The 19,478-nt window shown below is 43.7% G+C and overlaps 2 protein-coding genes across 3 annotated transcripts in view; one reads left to right on the top strand and one right to left on the bottom strand.

Annotated features, from left to right (window-relative positions):
* Positions 1–19,478, top strand: part of LOC139265700 (ATP-binding cassette sub-family C member 5-like) — a 315,900-nt gene that overhangs the window by 275,657 nt on the left and 20,765 nt on the right. For both annotated transcript variants that reach the window (XR_011593604.1, XR_011593603.1), the window contains exon 32: positions 14,996–15,097. The gene's annotated coding sequence lies outside the window, so the exon portion shown is untranslated. The remainder of the gene's footprint in view (positions 1–14,995; positions 15,098–19,478) is intronic.
* Positions 2,519–15,059, bottom strand: LOC139265701 (tumor necrosis factor ligand superfamily member 10-like). Its single transcript, XM_070882952.1, has 5 exons — positions 14,796–15,059; positions 9,381–9,530; positions 7,264–7,309; positions 6,742–6,822; positions 2,519–4,763 (listed from the first exon to the last, which is right to left on the bottom strand). The coding sequence occupies exons 1-5, from the start codon at positions 14,964–14,966 to the stop codon at positions 4,330–4,332; spliced, it is 882 nt and encodes a 293-aa protein (XP_070739053.1). The 5' UTR covers positions 14,967–15,059; the 3' UTR covers positions 2,519–4,329.

Here is a 19,478-nt window from a genome sequence, read left to right as displayed (position 1 = left end):
CCTCCTCCTGGCCCGCGATCATCTGAAAATGCTCCTCCCAGCCCTCGATCGTCATTGGACCCCATCCCCTCGTGCTACTGCGGCCGACTGGCCCCCAGCCCCTACGCGATCCCTCCCTCCCTCTCTGTAGCCTGGTGGTACAGGTGTACCCACCCGCAGTCAGTCAGCCTCTCAAACTGGTTGGCTGCAGACAGGAAACCAAGGCCTCGCATGCAAATCAGGCCCTGCCATTAAAGTCAGCAGGGTCTGCGGGGAACCCAGCCTCCCTACCTATCAACAGTGACCACACTTCAAAAAGTACTTCATTGGCTGTAAAGCGCTTTGGAACATCCAGTGGTCATGAAAAGCGCTATATATTTATTAAATTTTTTTTCCCGGTTTCCCGACCGCCTTGGAGACCCGCTCCCAACTTACCCTCCTCCTTAAAATCCTGCCCTTAGTTTTTATGTTGCACAGGTTTGTTTTTAATAATTCATGCTTGTTAAATTGTTAGTAAGGGTTATCCATAATCACTTTTTCAAGTGCAATTAGCAAGTATCATGTGATTTAACAAGTATCTGCACAGTAAAACCTCAACAGATAATCCATATGTGGATTACAGTTAGTTCCTTGATTATAGTTATTCAGTCACAATGTCCCCACCACAGAGTAATGTCGCTTTGATCTTGTGGCAAAAGTATCTTGCGTTTATATAAAATGTCCCAAGGCACTTAAGAGGTGTAAGGGAATAAATGGATACTGTGCAAAGGAGATATTGGAAAGGGTGACCAAAAGCTTGTCAGTCACACATTTGTGCTGGGACAAAAGATTACAGCTTTGGTCTTCCCAATGAAGGAAACTGCAGCTCTTTCAAGACTGGGCGTCGGACAAGCCCTGAGGTAACGGAAGGGTTGAAAGAGGTGATGCAAAGGAAGAGATTACAGATGGATCCTTGGGGGACGCTGTGGGTAATAGGGCCCAGAAGAGCTGAGGGCCCAGGGGCAGCATACGCCAGCTCACACTGCGATATGTGTGCGCACTAGGTCCGTGCAGCAGAGCAGGTCTCCAGTCGTCCTGGTTAACCCTTACCACTGCCGCATGCCCGACACAAGACACCCAAAGCAAGCTCTCTACTCTGAACTCCTACACAGCAAGCGAGCCCCAAGTGGGCAGAGGAAATGTTTCAAGGATACCCTCAAAGCCTCCTTGATAAAATGCAACATTCCCACCAACACCTGCGAATCCCTGGCCAAAGACCACCCCAAGTGGAGGAAGTGCATCCGGGAGGGCGCTGAGCTCCTCGAGTCTCATCGCCGAGAGCATGCAGAAAACAGGTGCAGGCAGCGGAAGAAGCGTGCGGCAAACCAGACTCACCACTCACCCTTTCCTTCAACCACAGTTTGTCCCACCTGTGACAGAGACTGTAATTCCCGTATTGGACTGTCCAGTCACCTGAACTCACTTTTAGAGTGGAAGCAACTCTTCCTCGATTTTGAAGGACTGCTATGATGATGATGATCATTCTATGATTCAAACAGGAAATTGTGGGCATATGTCTGGGAGGTGATGACACATTCAAGGATTTGAGAGAAGAACTTGCAATTATACAGCACATTTCACAACCTCAGGTTGTCTCAAAGCAACTTACAGCCAATTAATTACTTTAGAAGTGTAGTCACTGTTGCAATGTAGGAGTCATGGCATCCAATTTGCACACAGCAAGGCCCCACAAACAGCAATGAGATAATGACCAGATCATCTGTTTTAGTGGATAATTATGGGAAGAAATTAATGTTGGGGGTGTGATGCTAGTTTAAGTAGAGGGGTCGAGTTTGGTTCTTTTGAAGCAGGGTGATTGACAGGCATTTTGAAGGCCATTGAGAGGCCATCAGCCAAATTGTGGGTATTTTTCTACTGTGAACTTAAGCCCACTTGGAAATGAGTTTAAACTGTATAGAGACATGGATTAGATTTGAAGGCAGACTTCACAAATAAAAGGTCTTTGTACCACCCACTTGCTCCATGAATACAAGTTGAAGGGATGAAGGCTTTGAATGTTTCGTGCAGTCACATTAATGACAGCAGTAGAGAATTTGGGGCAGTACATCGCATGGTCTAGACCCATGAAGAGCCACAAAGCTCAGAATAGACATCAAATAGAACTGAGAATTAGACTGCAGAGTTTGTTGGATAAAGGTAAATAAGGCCTGCTTTTGTCTAGCTTTATTTATATAGAGAACAAAAATGAAGTTATAACAATAATTTACAAATCAATAATATATTTAACATAGCAAAATATCCCATGAAAGAAAAGTAGACAAGCAACTTGGAGAAGAGTTCAGTGAGGTGGCCAGAGATTAGGTTGATTAGGAAGGTCTTGAGGAGACTTTTGAAAGTGGGAAGTGATGAAGCAAGGTAGAGGGGTTTAAAGAGAGAATTTAAGAGTAAGAATTTAAGGCTCTGGCAGAGCTGAAATGGAGGGAAGCACAGGAGTCCAGAATCAGAAGAATGAAAAGTTTGAGCTGGGATGTAGGGTTGGAGGAGGTTGCAGAGAAGGATTGGTAAACTGAAGATTCTGAAATTAATGTGTTGGAGAATGGGAAGGCAGTGAAGGTTGGGAAAAAAGGGAATGACAGCTGAGCAATGGGTAACAAAACTCTGTGTGAGTTAGATGTTTGAGAAGGATGGAGCTTGGGAAACTAGCGTAGGCAGTGTTGGAGAAATTGAGCCTGGTGATGACAAAAACATGGATGGAGCTTAATAAGAACATATAAGGAAAGAAAAATAACCATTCAGCCCCTCGTGCCTGCTGCTTCCACAGATCAAGTATGTGGATTGTGCCTCATTGAGAAAATACGTGACTGCAATAGTCACTACTGCTAACCATTAACTTTGAGAACTGCCCAGCCAAATCCAGAGATAAAAAGATTGATATTTAATTTATTTCCAGAGTATGTTCCATAGACTAATTAATTGTATTTCATCAGATTTAGCTCCAGAGATTCCACAGACCTTTTTATTTTAACATTTATTGTTATAGTACTTACACATGTTTCATAGCTGAGCAAGTTTTTTTTAACAAACTCCGATGTATGCAAATAGCCTCCTTTACTCTCTATTGTCTTCAGTCAACAAGACCATAACAACTACAAGAATTATTCTGCTAAACATTATATAAAGAACAACTAGATTAGCAACAAGCTCAATTTTACATCTGAAGAACTTTATAAAGAAACCAAAACTTCTCTGTTATCTTCCTTGGCAGCGACCCAGCTTTCAGTCAGGTGCCCCTGCCTCCCCCGATGCTACTCTTAAGTCAGCCACTGAGAGGCAGCCCAGCGCAGCCTACAGGTATCTTACTTTCCATTTTTTTCTTCCATCCCAAGAAAGAAGATTCTGCTTGCTCCATCTCTTGTGGGGGAGCCAAGTTTAAAAGTTTTCCATGTGGCAAACTGCAGACAATAAGACCTGCATTCTACCAATTCACGTTACTGTGCAATGAAGCAAAAACTTAAATGTGCCATAGCATCTGAGCCAGATCTACTAACGAGATAAATACCATCTTGATTTTACTGTGGGTCCTATTCTTTTTGAATTCAAATTTGTGTCTCATATTTTTGGACACAATAAACAAACAGGAGAGTTCTAACCTAAAAGCTCACTTGTGCAGTGTGTCATCAGCAACAGATTCAGGAAAATGAACTCAACGGAAATTCTCATTGCTAATGCATTTATGTTATTTTAAACATAATTTAACAAAAGCTGTGTCTTAGGTTTTGTGTCGATATAAATGTACAGATGATAGAACTTCATTAATTAAAAAAGAAAGTGGTGGAAATGCACAATCTGGTGATTGGTCAGACGCAAAACTTCAACCCAACTTTCTCTTTCAGATGCTAACTCAGCTGCAGTTCACTTACAACACTCACAGTTCACTGTTTATTTAAAAACGCAAGGTTACTCCATTGTTTGACAATGGCTCAATTGACTTAGTTCATGATTTTTTGTCAGATTTAGATGTGTCCAATGCACATGACTTGGATTCTGTGCATAACGCAGAAGGAAGCTTTCTTTATGCTATTTGTAGTCAAATTGTAAGCGTGTTCTTCATACGCACATTGATTATTTTGCTACAAACAGCAGGGGAAATCTTCCAGCAAGATTGTAAACATTAAAAATATATTGCTGTATTCTTTTCTACTTATGAGACTAATCATGTTTTTGGGGGGCAGGGGAGATCTGGAACCATAAGAACTGACTCTTAAGCTGTAAACAAATTTAATAACAATTGCACACTGTTCTACAGAATTTCAGTTTAGGCTGATGTAGTCATAGATTTAATCATTACATCTAAAAAATCATGAAAGCACCAAAATATGTTGACCCCTCATTAACATTCACAGCACTTGCATTTGTTACTTTTATGAATAGCTTGTCCCCTTCCTGCAGTTCAAAAAGGGCTCCTTGAAAACTTGTGTACATATCAAAATTGGCCTCTTTTGACCAACATTTGGTGAAAATAGCTTTAGTTAAAAGAATAGGCTCATAATAATCCATGGACATCTTGTAAATATACTGTAGAAACAGCTTGTAATGTTGATCCTCTCTGTCTGGTTTCTGTACATGCCAGAAAGAAACTTGGGAGTATATGTAGTAGATGCCATCCTTGGGAATGGTAATTTCTCCGTGATGGTATTTTATGGGACCCTCGTGCACTGTAAATCCTTTTATGTCTTTCCAGTAGAGTACATCATGTCCATTGGCACGAGTAAAGTAAGATGGCGCTGCCAAGAAAATTTCAGAATATGGAATAAAACACATCTTTTTAAAAATGATATATTGACAAATCTCCTGTGACACCGTTCACAGCAAGTCAGAAGGTGCACTGTATTAAAAGAGCAGGAGCATTGCACCAGATAAAACAATATGTATTAATCTACTGCTAATGCATAGGGATATGTTACTTTCTTGCTACAAAGTCTAATTGCAATAGAAATATATCGAAGTTACAACTTGGAAATAGGTGAGTCGGCTCAATCAGTCCATGCCGGTGTTTACCCACCATACGATGCAAATAGTCCAAATCGCATTTACCCACCCTGTTCCCAAATCCCTTCATCCCCTGCCTTGAGACATTTTACTATGTTAAAGGGGCTATATAAATACAAGTTATAGTTGTTGCTGTTATGTAGACACTGGATAAGTTCACACAAAGGTCAATTAAGGAATTGCAGGCATTCTGTCTTCAGTATTTTGTGTTCTTAGAGGTCCCTTTAGGTTTTTATATATTTTTTAAGTGTGACACAGAAGCATGTTACAGAAATGTGACAGACTAGAAATGCATGACAGATGTACAATTTTTATATCATAGACCCAGTTCCCAGGACTCTTGCCAGTCTTAATGGGAATGTAACTGTGCTCTAGATGAATTTTCCAGCCTGGATGGGGGAAATGTTTAGTACATGCTGCTCAAGCCTGTCTTAAAGGTTTAACCTGAACAATTCTTTACAGAGCCGTAAACAGTGAACAAATCCCAATTGTAAGATTTTCAATCCTGAATCTATAAACCTGAGGATTTGCCTTGTGACACTGATATGGACATAGTTACAAGTCATCAAACTTCAGCTGGTACATGCATCACAGAAGATGGCCAAGCAGCTTTAATGCAATCTTCTTTCCTTTTTCACCTGTCTTTATCATTCTTACACTTTTTTTTCTGTCTGGAATATACAAGTGTTTTCTATCACTGGAGAATGGGAGTCTGGAGTTCACCAGACTGATTCCTGGGATGGGGAGGGGGGGGGGGGGATTGTCCTATGAGGAGAGATTGAGTAGACTAGGCCTATATTCTCTAGAGTTTAGAAGAATGAGGGGTGATCTCATTGAAACATACAAAATTCTTACAGGGCTTGACTGGGTAGAAGCAGGGAGGATGTTTCCTCTGGCTGAGGAGTCCAGAACCAGGGGTCACAGTCTCAGAATAAGGAGTCGGCCAGTTAGGACTGAGATGAGGAGAAACTTCTTCACTCAGAGGGTGGTGAATTGTTGGAATTCTCTACCCCAGAGGGCTGTGGAGGCTCAGTCGTTGAGTATATTCAAGACAGATCGATCAATTTTTGGATATTAAAGGAATCAAGGGATATGGGGATAGTGCAGGAAAGTGGAGTTGAGGTGGAAGATCAGCCATGATCTCCTAATTCTTATGTTCTTAACTCCAATCTTAAAAAGAGCACCTGCTGCACCAGTATGACATTTACCATTTCTCACAGCAGCCATCCTTGTATTTCTGAGTGAAATTGCCAACATAGTGCCAATGTTATGCCACATCAGGGATAGTTTTGTAATGTAGGCTCACATTCTCGAGGAGCTCATTCTACAAATGATCCTTGGTCTACAGAGAGAGAACATTTTTGTCCCATCACTCTTGATTCAAATTCAGGGTCTAGAAGTGAAAGAACAAATATGGTAATAATTGTGACACCCTATTCTTAATGTGTTGAAATATTGAGAAACTTTAAAACTCCAAAGAGAGTTTTAACTTGTACCTTTTTTAAATATAATTTATATAACCAAAACCACTAATGGGAACGCTGCCTGAAAATGAGACGGTGACTATTATATTTGGTTTGTTCAGATCAGTGAGGGTAGGAAATGAAAACATTTGTTTGTAATTCTTTTGGCTGAGAAATGAATTATATTTCCCCCCCCCCCCATCTCCCTACCTGAGAACAATGCAATTTTTTAGTGCAAAGCATTGCTTACCATTATTTGGCGGCTTGTTTCTGTGCTGTGCAACTAAATGGATAGCTGGTTTGTCAGGACCCAGGAATGTTGCATTGTGTGCTAAAAGGAAAGAAGTTGTGTTAAAATATCTTTTCATTTACCTTTTACTAAAAAAGTCACTGAATCTAGATGCACTAACTTAATACATTTCTCACAACTCAGCAGTGACATGCATTAACATATTACTCCCTAGATTAGCTATTTGTTGACTCTCTCCTCACTATATGGGGAAGTCCCGATCTCGGCTAAGTATTGGGATGCCCCAGGCAGAGCAAGGCACTTGCATTATTGAGATAGAGATAGAGAATGGAAAGCTGACCCAGTCTTGCTATTAGGCATACTCGAGTGGTTTTTACAAACTGGCAGAAAAAAAACAGGTGAGGGCCAGAGTTCTGCAATCTAATTCACTGCTGCACTGTACACCTCAAACAGTCTGCCTGTCAGTCTACTAGACACACACAAAAAAGTGCATATTGGTATCTCTATTTTAGTAAACCTCACCTTTCAATTCCTTGTATATCAAATTCTTCACATCAGATTGTAGATGCTGAAAAATAATTAAATAAAATGAACATTTTAAGAAAGCATTCGTATTGCAAAGTGTATGAAAATAAATTAAAAGGCAATTTATTTTAACGTTATTAAATAATGAACTGTCTGCACAGGGGGCTTGAACTAAAGGGACTCAGCTAAAATATCTGTCTATTGTCATTCATGTGATGACATAAGGCAGTTGTTACCTTGCTGGTCCAGTCTGTACATCAGTTTATTCTGAACAAAATGTCACAGCAATTTATATTTAGTTCATGTGTCATAAAGCTCACTGCACAGAAAAACAGATGTGCCCCAGGAAGGACATACATTGTTTTTGGTGCTACAAAGAGGAGACTTTAGAATTTGTCTGGCTGGATGAATTAAAATGGGGTGAATGGCTTTCTTTATCTATAATTATCTTGGTGATTTCAGACTGACATATTAGATGGACAGACAGGCATAGCCATATCAAACATACAAACATTCAGAGGTTCTGAACAGACAGACATCTTCATAGGTGCCACAACCACTGTGCTAAGTGGGATAGATTCAGAACAGATTTAACAGCTCAAATTTGGGCATTCATGAGGCACTGTAGGCCATCATTGGTAGCAGCAAAATTGTATTCCACCACAATCTGTAACCCCATGGCCTGACATACCACTCACTCCTCCTTCACCATCAAGCCAGATGACCAACCCTGGTTCAATGAGGAGTGTAGAAGAGCATGCCAGGAGCAGCAGCAGGCTCAGCTGAAAATGAGGTATCAACCTGTTGAAGCCACAACACAGGACTACGTGCATGCTAACCAGCAGAAACAGCATGCTCTAGACAGAGCTAAGTGATGCCACACCAAGGGATCTGATCAAAGCTCTGCAGTCAGGCTTTTCCAGGGAATGAGAGTGTATCCAAAAAATCTCCAATATGGCAGCCCTTTTTTTTATCTTGGATTCTATTATATTGGACTGATCCCTGTGGATTTGGCATCTTTGACAACGGGTTGGTAATGTACCTTTTTGATGAGTAGTAAAGTGCTACTGATGTGCTATGTGTAACTAGTTGCTGTTGGAAAGAAACATTCAGAAAACAAATGATTGTAATTTTATAAAAATATATTACAATGATATACAATGTTATCATGTGTTGCATTCCTCTTGTAATGTTACAATGGGAGCTTCTCGTGATTATTGATACTGTTTTAAGGTATGAAACAAATGCTTATCCATCAAGATGGATGATTCCACCTGTGCAAAATTGCCCGCTCTGTCTCTAACACAGCTCCTCTGCTACTGATATTGTTATACAAGCCTTTTTCAGCTCCAGATTTAATGACTCTAATGCTACCATCCTCCACCTCCATAAACTCCAACTTTATCTAAAACTCTGCCACTTGTATTCTCTCCTGTAATCTCGCTTGTCCATTAACCGTGTCCTCGTTAATCTACACAGGATTCCTGCCCAAATGCACTGAATTCAAAATCATTGTCCTCATCTATATGTCCATTCATTATCTCACTCCACCCTCTTTCTGCAATTTAGTCCAGCCCTATCATCATCATCATAGGCAGTCCCTCGGAATCGAGGAAGACTTGCTTCCACTCCTGAAGTGAGTTCTTTGGTGGCTGCACAGTCCTATATAACCTTCATAATGCTGTATTCCTCTTCTGTTGTTCCCTTTGTCCCATCATTGGTTACAGAGCCCTCAGACACTTTTTCCCTACTCTCTGGAACTCCCTTCTTCTCAAAATCTCTCTCTCTCTCTCTCTCTCCACCTTTTTTAAAAACTTACCTCTTTGACCAGAATTTTGGGCAGCCCTCCTAATCACTCCTTTCCTAGATCAGCATCATTTCTTTTATGCCAATTTGTGATGTGCTGGGGACATTTCTTTACATTAAAGGCCCAATATAAATTAATCTTGTTGTCTTCTTGGGCCTTATATTTTTACTTTCATTTTATCTATTTATTCAGCATTAACTATATACATTTAATGCTAAGCTGCTATAAAGACAAATCTATTATATTTTGATAATACTCAATAATCCAGTGCTCTAATCACAAGGATGAAAATCAGTATAGTGTTTACCTGGTTGATTATAAACTTAACATTCTTGAGCCATCTATCACATATAAGATCTTCAACGGCCACCTCACTCTCTCCTAAATCATCAACGTAGGAATTCAGGTACAGGAGGCATCGGCCTGGGTAATTATCAGAATTCAATTTCTGCTGCATCTGGTTATGAAAAAGAAGGAAATATTAATTTGCTGTGTTTAGTTTTATTTTATCACTTTTTTTCTCGCCTCCTCTCAAGAAGGTACTGGGATGTCCTGATGACCTCACTAGTACCTCACCCAGCTGGCCATTTTTTTATGTCTGAAATCGGATGGTGAATACTGACTGTTCAATTATAAGGGATCACAGTCGACTTGCTGACATCCTAACCCAACGTATCCACCATGAGTGCACATTCCTCCAGGAACCACTAGATATTGTTCAGGGGAGGGAACTCTGCCTGATTTTCCTCTCTCTAGCCTGACAACAGTGCTTCCATCACCATCCTGCTGAGATCACTTAACTCAGCATAGACTGGGGATTGAACCTGGTAGTATGTGTATATATACCCACTGAATCTTTGGTAGAGGGGGAGAGAAATACCTTCTTGGAGACGTTTTCATGCTTCCAATGGTGAACTAAGTCAGGAAGAAGTCAAGCTTGCCCTTGTTGCTTTAATATTGTGCAGTGTCATGGCAAGGACAGGATAATTCCCTATTCTGTGAATATCCAATTTCAGCTATGCTGTTGGGAAGGCACCGAATAGAAGCAAGGCAAACTCCTAACAAATAAGGGAAAATTTATCAACCAGGTCAACATACTCTCACCACACCTCCTAGCAGATGGATGTTGGCCAACACTGTCATCTTGGCTTGGCTGGTAAGGTTCTCATGTCTGAGTCAGAAAATTGTGGATTCAAACCCCATTCTAGTGCTTCAGCACATAATCTAGACTGACACTTTAATGCAGTATTGAGGGAATACCGCATGATCTTAAGTGCATTCTCCGTATTAGATGTTAAATCAAGGTCCTGTCAACCTTGCATGGGATGTTAACGATGATCTCATTCAATAATCAAACAAGAACAGGAGATGCACAACCAAAATTCTTCCCTGATCTAAAACCACCCAAAAAATAGATTGACTGCTCTTTCATCTTATTGCAGTTTGTGGGACTTTGCTTTGTGCAAATGTGCTGCTGCATTTCCCTATAGAACAATGGTTACTGATATAAAGTAATTCATTATATGTAAACAAAGTAACTATTTGTACTGCGCTATTCTTTGACAGACAGACGTCCGTCCAGCTGCGCAACCCCCTCCTGCCCCGCCCATACTGCACTTTTTTGACCGACGGGCGACAAGCCACGCCCCCCTCCCCCCCCCACCCCAATCAAGCTCCACCACCCGCTCTCCCAGGCCCTGAATCGTTCCCTCCATGTGGTGCCGAGAAGCAGGACCTCAGGCCCAAGACTCCACTCATTTCCTTCGTTGACTCGCAGGAGTCGCTCCCTCGCCGACTCACTCGGCCCCGACTCATTTAAAATAATGAAAGGGATAGACAAGATAGAGGCAGAGAGGTTGTTTCCACTGGTCGGGGAGACGAGAACTAGGGGGCACAGCCTCAAAATACGAGGGAGTCAATTTAAAACCGAGTTGAGAAGGAATTTCTTCTCCCAGAGGGTTGTGAATCTGTGGAATTCTCTGCCCAAGGAAGCAGTTGAGGCTGGCTCATTGAACGTATTCAAATCACAGATAGATAGATTTTTAACCAATAAGGGAATTAAGGGTTACTGGGAGCGAGCGGGTAAGTGGAGCTGAGTGCATGGCCAGATCAGCCATGATCTTGTTGAATGTCGGAGCAGGCTCGAGGGGCTAGATGGCCTACCCCTGTTCCTAATTCTTATGTTCTTATGACTCGCTCCCCCGGGAGTGAGCCTGAGAGCGAGAGTGGCTTGGGGGGGAGGGGGAGTGAGAGAGAGAGGCTGAGGGAGAAAGGAGGGGGGAGGAAGAGAGAGCCTTGCGGGGGGGGGGGGGGAAAGAGAGAGATGCTGGGGAGGGGGGGCAGAAGAGAGGGGAGGGGGAGATGGGGGGGGAAGAGAGAGAGGCTGGGACGGGGGGGCTTGGAGGGGGGGGGAAGAGAGAGAGGCTGGGACGGAGGGGGGGGGAAGAGAGAGAGGCTGGGACGGAGGGGGGGGGAAGAGAGAGAGGCTGGGACGGGGGGGTGGGAAGAGAGAGGCTGGGACGGGGGGGGGGAGAGAGAGGCTGGGACGGGGGGGGGGGGGGAAGAGAGAGGCTGGGACGGGGGGGGGAAGAGAGAGGCTGGGACGGGGGGGGGGAAGAGAGAGGCTGTGACTAGGGGGGAGGGGGAAAAGAGAGAGGCTGGGGGGAGGGGGAAAAGAGAGAGGCTGGGGGGAGGGGGGGAAGAGAGAGGGAGGGGGGGAAGAGAGAGGGAAAGAGGCAGGGGGAAAGAGAAAGGGAGGCGGGGAGGGGGAAAGAGAGAGGGAGGCGGGGAGGGGGAAAGAGAGAGGGAGGCGGGGAGGGGGAAAGAGAGAGGGAGGCGGGGAGGGGGAAAGAGAGAGGGAGGGGGAAAGAGAGAGAGAGAGGGAGGGGGAAAGAGAGAGGGAGGGGGAAAGAGAGAGGGAGGCGGAAAGAGAGAGGGAGGCGGGGAGGGGGAAAGAGGCGCAGTGGGGCGGGGAGGGGGAAAGAGGCGCAGTGGGGCAAGAAAGAGAGGCTGTGGGGTGGGGGAAGAGAGAGGGAGGGTGGGGGAAGAGGGGGGATGGAGAAGAGAGAGGCTGGGTGGTGGGGGCGGGGGAAGAGAGAGAGAGAGCGAGAGCGAGACGTGAGGGGGTGGGAGCGGTGGAGAGATTGGAGGGGAGATCATTGGCGTGGATGATATCCAGAAGTCACGACACTGCCACTATTCACTTCGTACCCAATAAACCTGTTAACAATCTGTAAACATTGTCCCATCTATGGTGGGGGGTGGGGTGGGGGGGAGGGATGCACGTGCTGGGGTAAGGTACTTCGACTGGGGGAGGCATGCACTTGTGCTGGGGTCAAGCACTTTAGCTGGGGGAGGGATGTACTTGGACTGGGGTAAGGCACTTCGGCTGGGGGAGGGATGTACTTGGACTGGGGTAAGGCACTTTGGCTGGGGGAGGCATGCCCTTAGACTGGGATATGGAACTTTGCTGGCCCTTGCTGTCTTCTGGGGAGCTCTGACCTTTGTCACCTCAGGAAGTCAAAGTGGATTGAGTTACAATTTGCAAAGTTAGTGAGACCTTGGCATGGACGGTTCCAGTTACACATTCCTGTGAAATTTCAGAGCGTGGCTTATCCTCCAAGGGGACCAATCGGAAACAAAGGGTGGAGCAAGTTGGCTATTTTGGCAGTACAAATAAGCACATCCATATGTAAAGAGCTTTGGAATGTCTTGTAAAGCATGATAAGGTGCTGTATAAATTCAAATTCTTTTTTTCACTGGCATTGGCCTGGGTGCAAGATTTTTTCTCCTCCAATCAATTGGGGTGGAGGGGGAGGAAAGGGAACCTAAAGAGGAGTAAACATAACCTCACAAAACATAGAAGTGGAATAAAAATACCAACATTAGCCTAATAAATAAATATCAGCACATAAAAGCACTTCTGGTTGTAAATGAATGACAAACTCACCTGCTTACCTGGAAGCACAGAATGGTAAATTATTTGAAGTTATTTAAAGTTTCTTCCTTAACAACTGGAACTTACTTAACACTTGGAAAATCAGCCTGTTTTGTAGTACAGGTACTGTGGTGGTAAAGGGCTGGAAATGGCATACACAAACCACAGCTTTGTGAATATGGGCTGCAAATGTATGTGAAATAAGAAGCAAATATAAGTTCATCAACTGTTGTACCAATTAGTGCTGGAAATTAATATGACTGAACAATAGGTGCCAAAGAAGTTATTTCAAGCATTAAATGGGATCAGGGGCTCTTGGAAAAAAATAATTTGAAAAGAACTGTCTTGTACATGGCATTCATTGTAGAATTGAGCGAACTGTAGGTACATTTCAATGTACATGGTGGAACTGTGCCTGTGAGAATTTCAACATGCACCGATTAGAATTGTGCCTGAGAGGTGATCTTATCGAAATGTATAAGATTATGAGGGGGCTTGACAAGGTGGATGATGTTTCCACTGATAGGGGAGACTAGAACTAGGGGGCATAATCTTAGAATAAGGGGCCGCCCATTTAAAACTGAGATGAGGAGAAATTTCTTCTGAGGCTAGTAAATATGTGGAATTCGCTGCCTCAGAGAGCTGTGGAAGCTGGGACATTGAATAAATTTAAGACCGAAATAGACAGCTTCTTAACTGATAAGGGATTAAGGGGTTATGGGCAGCGGGCAGGGAAGTGGACCTAAGTCTATGATCGGATCAGCCATGATCGTATTAAATGGCGGAGCAGGTTCGAGGGGCCGCATGGCCTACTCTTGCTCTTATTTCTTATGTTCTTATGTGTGAATTTCATTGTATAGGCTGAAGTTGTACCGGTGTGTGTGAATATTGGTATACAGAGATTGTAATTGTGACTGCGAATTTCAGTGTACGGAGATTGGATTGGTGCTTGTGCGTGAATTTCAGTGTAAAGACTAGAGCAGCCGGTGCATGAATTTCAGTGTACAGAAACTTAAGTTTTGCCTGTGCATAGATTTAAGTGCACAGCCTGGAATCGTGCCGGCATGAATTTCATTGTACGAATTGGATTTGTGCCCGTGTGTGAATTTCAGTGTACAGATTGAAATTGTGTCTGTGTAAATTTCACTGTGGAGACAGAATTATGCTATGTAAAATAATTTCTCTTTAACTCGGATTGTTTCTGCCAGTTTCACTGTAGTGATTTATAATTTTGCTTGTTAGTGAATGTGACTGCGGAGATGTTGGATTGCATGTATTAATGTGGTGGACGGATCCATTTCCAGGATCAGAATTCCCGAACTCCACCCTTTCCGAAGGGTGCTTGAAATTTGCATGGCGCAGTCGAGAATTTGCTGCTTTCGTTTTCGTTAAGTTGCAGATTCATTTTATTTTTAAGTTTAACTCTCATTTATTTGCAAAAACTCCATTGTTAATAGAGTCTACGATTCCCGCGTTATATAAAGGCTCGGCAGGATTAAACAGTTGCGAAAAACTTTTTTAAAAAATGAGTACTTTTGTCGGCGAACAGTGGAATCACCAGTGATGAATTTTTCTTGCAGCCCGACATCTTGGTTCTATGTTGATGCCTTTTTCTAACACTTAATCGCTTATTACGCACTTAAAAAATATAAAGCTGTTTGCGCTGAGCGAGTTGGAAGTTGCAAGCCATTGCGAATTTAATAACTATAACATTTTCTGTTTCTGCATCCATTTATGTATTTAATATATTTTACAGGCAATGCCAACAGTTGGTATTGTTCTTACCTGAACGATCTGATCAGTGAAATAGCAGTAAAAGTAGAAAGTTGCACATATTTCTGCAAAAGCTATACATCCCAAAATGAGCACACAAATGCTCCATTTTTTGTTTTCAACACCCGTCAGGTTTTCGGCTAGTTTTTGGTAATTGTAATCCACCGGTGGTGTCGAGGACATTTTCTTTACCTGATGTTGTGACCTTTCAGCAGCATTAACCCACTTGGAGTGGACGAGCTGGAAATTCCCGAAACTGTCGCAACCCGAGATCAACGCCAAGCGAACACGGAAGCGAGCCTGAGCTGATTGACGTAAGGGATTTTCTTTGGCACTCAGCGTCTGCTGGGAGTCGTCTCATTCCGAGCAACTCAATTCCTACCCTTCTTTGAGATTTTAGTCATTTTGTTTTTAAAGTTATTCTGAAAGCTAGCTGTGTAATCACAATCCAACTCAGGGTAGGTGTAACAAGTTCGATAGGAAAAAACGATCACTAAATGGTTTAAAAATCATAAATCTATATCTTAAAATAGCTATTGTAATTTATGACTCTCAAATAACCTTAGTCTGACGTTACTTATGTTAACTTGTCACTTTAAAGTGTCAGTTGTCACACAGACTAGCATCAGCCTGACATTCATATTCACAGAATCATACCTGTCAGCCAATGTCCCAGACTCCTCCATCACCATCCCTGGGTATGTCCTGTCCCATCTCCAAGACAGACCTATCAAAGGTGGTGGCTCAATGGTATACAGTCAGGAGGGAGTGGCCCTGAGAGTCCTCAACATTGACTCCGGATCCCATGAAGTCTCATGGCTTTAGGTCAAGTATGGGCAAGGAAACCTGCTGCTGATTACCACCTACCGCCCTTCCTCAGCTGATGAATCAGTACTGCTCCATGTTGAACACCACTTGGAAGAAGCACTGAGAATAGCAAGGGCACAGAATGTACTCTGGGTGGGGGACTTCAATGTCCATCACCAAGGGTGGCTCGGTAGCACCACTACTGCCAGAGCTGGTCGAGTCCTGAAGGACAGAGCTGCCAGACTGGGCCTGCAGCAGGTGTGAGAGAACCAACATGAGGGAAAAGCCTACTTGACATAATTCTCACCAATCTACCTGTTGCAGATGCATCTGTCCATGACAGCATTGGTAGCAGTGACCACTGCCCGTCTTCACACTGAGGACATCCTCCATCATGTTGTGTGGCAATACCATCACGCTAAATGGGATAAATTCAGAACTGATCTAGCAGCTCATAATTGGGTATCCATGATGTGCTGTGGGCCATCAGCAGAAGCAAAATTGTATTCCACCAAAATCTATAACCTCATGACCCAGCATATCCCTCACTGTACCATTACCATCAAGCCAGGGGACCAACCCTGGTTCCAAATGATGTGCCAACCTGGGGAAGCTGCAACACAGAACTACATGGATACGAAATGGTGGAAACAACATGCTATAGACAGAGCTAGGAAATCCCACAATGAACAGATCTGATCAAAGCTCTGCAGTCTTGCCACATTCAGTCGTGCATGGTGGCAGACAATTAAATAACTAACGGGAGGAAGAAGCTCCATGAACATCGCCATCCTCAATGATGGTGGAGCCCAGCACGTGAGTGCAAAAGACAAGGCTGAAGCATTTGAAACCATTTTCAGCCAGAAGTGTTGAGTGGATGATCCATCTCGGCCTCCTCCTGAGGTCCCCACCATCAAAGAATCCAGTCTTCAGCCAATTCGATTCACTCCACGTGATATCAAGAAACAGCTGAGCATACTGGATACAGCAAAGGCTATGGGCCCCAACAACATCCCATGCTGAAGACTTGTGCTTCAGAACCGGCTGTGCCGCTACCCAAGCTGTTCCAGTACAGCTACAACATTGGTATCTACCTGACAATGTGGCAAACTGGCCAGGTATGTCCTGTCCACAAAAAGCAGGATAAATTCAATCCGGACAATTACCACCCCATCAGTCTACTCTCGCTCAGCAGCAAAGTGATGGAAGGTGTCGTCGACAGTACTTACGCACCAATAACCTGCTCACCAATGCCCAGTTTGGGTTCTTCCAGGACCACTCGGCTCCAGACCTCATTACAGCCTTGGTCAAACATAGACAAAAGAGCTGAATTCCAGAGGTGAGGTGACGGTGACTGCTCTTGACATCAAGGCAGCATTTGACCGAGTGTGGCATCAAGGAGCCCCAGTAAAACTGAAGTTAATGTGAAGCTGGGGGAAAACTTTCCACTAGCTGGAATCATACCTAGCACAAAGGAAGATGTTTGTGGTGGTTGGAGGTCAATCATCACAGCCCCAGGACATCGCTGCAGGAGTTCCTCAGGCTAGTGTCCTAGGCCCAACCATCTCCAGCTGCTTCATCAATGACCTTCCCTTCATCATAAGGTCAGAAGTGGGGATGTTCGCTGATGATTGCACGGTGTTCAGTTCCATTCGCAATTCCTCAGAAAATGAAGTAGTCCGTGCCCGCATGCAGCAAGTCCTGGATGACGTGAGAGTCCATCCACCTCCCCTTGACATTCAACAACATTACTATTGCAGAATTCCTCACCATCAACATCCTGGGGGTCATCATTGACCAGAAACTTAACAGGACCAGCCACATAACTACTGTGGCAATAAGAGTGGGCCAGAGGCTGGGCATTCTGTGGCACATGTCTCATCTCCTGATTCCCCAAAGCCTTTCCACCATCTACAAGGCACAAGTCAGGAGTGTGATGGAATACTCTCCACTTGCCTGGATGAGTGCAGCTCCAACAACACTCAAGAAGCTTTACACTATCCAGGACAAAGCAGCCCACTTGATTGGCACCTCATCCACCACTGTAAGGGGGTTTAAAGGGCGCATCGTGCTTGTGTGCTTATCTTTAAAAACTGCAGACCAAGCTGGAAAAGCCAGAGCAAGGTTAAAACTGTAGAACAATACATTCCAATAGATTGAGTTCGGCTCCACATGTTATGGGAAGATGAAAATGCTGCGAAACCACTAAGCAGCCAATCTGATAAGGGTTAACGAATCAACGCAGCTCCGCTGATTAGTTGTAGGCCAACCGGTGGTCATAGATGATTGTACACGAGGACCTCACACCTCGGAAACTGTATAACTGTGTGTGAAACCATTGCTCGGGGAAGGTCCCACCTTAGGCGGCTAGGACTGTGATGATTCCCCTGCATATGCTTGAATAAAGATCGTAAAGTGAATCCAAGGTTTCGTCTGATTGATTCCGTGGTCGTTATAAGGGCTGGTGTTGATTCCTTATTTCAGGGAATCCACCTTGAAGAGAAGACTTTTTAACCCAACAACCACCTTCAACATTCACTCCCTCCACCACCAGCTCACTGTGGCTACAGTGTGTACCATCTACAAGATGCGCCGCAGCAACTCGCCAAGGCATCTTCGGCAGCACCTCCCAAACCCGTGACCTCTACCACCTAGAAGGACAAAGGCAGCAGGTGCATGGGCACACCATCACCTGCAAGTTCCCCTCCAAGTTAAACGCTATCCTGACTTGGAAATATATTGCCGTTCCTTCATCGTTTGCTGGGTCAAAATTCTGGAACTCCCTCCCTAACAGCATTGTGGGAATACACGGACTGCAGCATTTCAAGAAGATGGCTCACCACCACCTTCCCAAGGGCAATTAGGGATGGGCAATGTGATGTATTTAACTGTCATTGTAACCCATGTATAAACTGACTTGTTGTACACTGAGAACATTGGCCACTGGGTGGTGAACTTGTGGGAGACACTCCTAACCTGGTCTTTCAAGTATAAAAGGGGAAGCTCCACCCACCTTCATCACTTCAGTGCTGGAATAAAAGTTGCTGGTCACAGAGTGACCTTCTCTCAAGCATGGGCCTTGTGTGCATTTGTACTGTATAGTAAGGACATATCAGGCAATAAATGCTGGTCTTGCCAGCGATGCCCACATCCCAGAACAATTTTTTTAAAAATCCATGGCTCATTTGGTAGCATCCTTGCCTCTGAGTCAGAAGGCTGTGACTTCAAGTCCCACTCCAGAGACTTGAGAACAAAAATCTAGGCTGACTCTCCAGTGTTGTACTGAGGGAGTGCTGCACTGTTGGAGGTGCCATCTTTCAGATGAAACGTTAAACAATGGCCCTGTAGTGGACATAAAAGACCCCATGGCAGTATTTTGAAGATGAGCAGGGGTGTTATCCCTCAATATTGATCCCTCAATCAACATAATTAAAACAGATTATCTGGTAATTATCACGTTGCTGTTTGTGGGACCTTGCTGTGTGCAAATTGACTGATGCGTTTCCTACATTACAACAGCGACATCCCTTCAAATAAAGTACTTTTTCATTAGCTGTAAACCACTTTGGGACGTCCGGTGGCTGTGAAAGGTGCTATAGAAATGCAAGTTTTTCTTTTTTTATGTTTTAGTTTCACTCGGTTCTAAGATTAGAAGCTGAACACCCACATTAATAATGTAGAAAGCGTCTTTAATCTCTTTTGGACTTTCTTTAAAAATTTGAAACACAAAATACATAACATAGCTCCTGTCAATCAAGGTTTGCTTAGATGATTTTTTCCTCCCGGTAACTCATTGTTTAATGCATTGCTGTAACAGTGATTTTGTATTATTCTAATTCAATGTTAACTTGTAAAAATAAACAGATTAACATATGCATCAGCCATTTC

Source organism: Pristiophorus japonicus, chromosome 6, assembly GCF_044704955.1.
Source record: "Pristiophorus japonicus isolate sPriJap1 chromosome 6, sPriJap1.hap1, whole genome shotgun sequence".
Classification (NCBI taxonomy): Eukaryota; Metazoa; Chordata; class Chondrichthyes; family Pristiophoridae; genus Pristiophorus; species Pristiophorus japonicus.
Note: the sequence above shows the minus strand (reverse complement) of the source record. Positions and strands in the feature narration are given on the sequence as shown.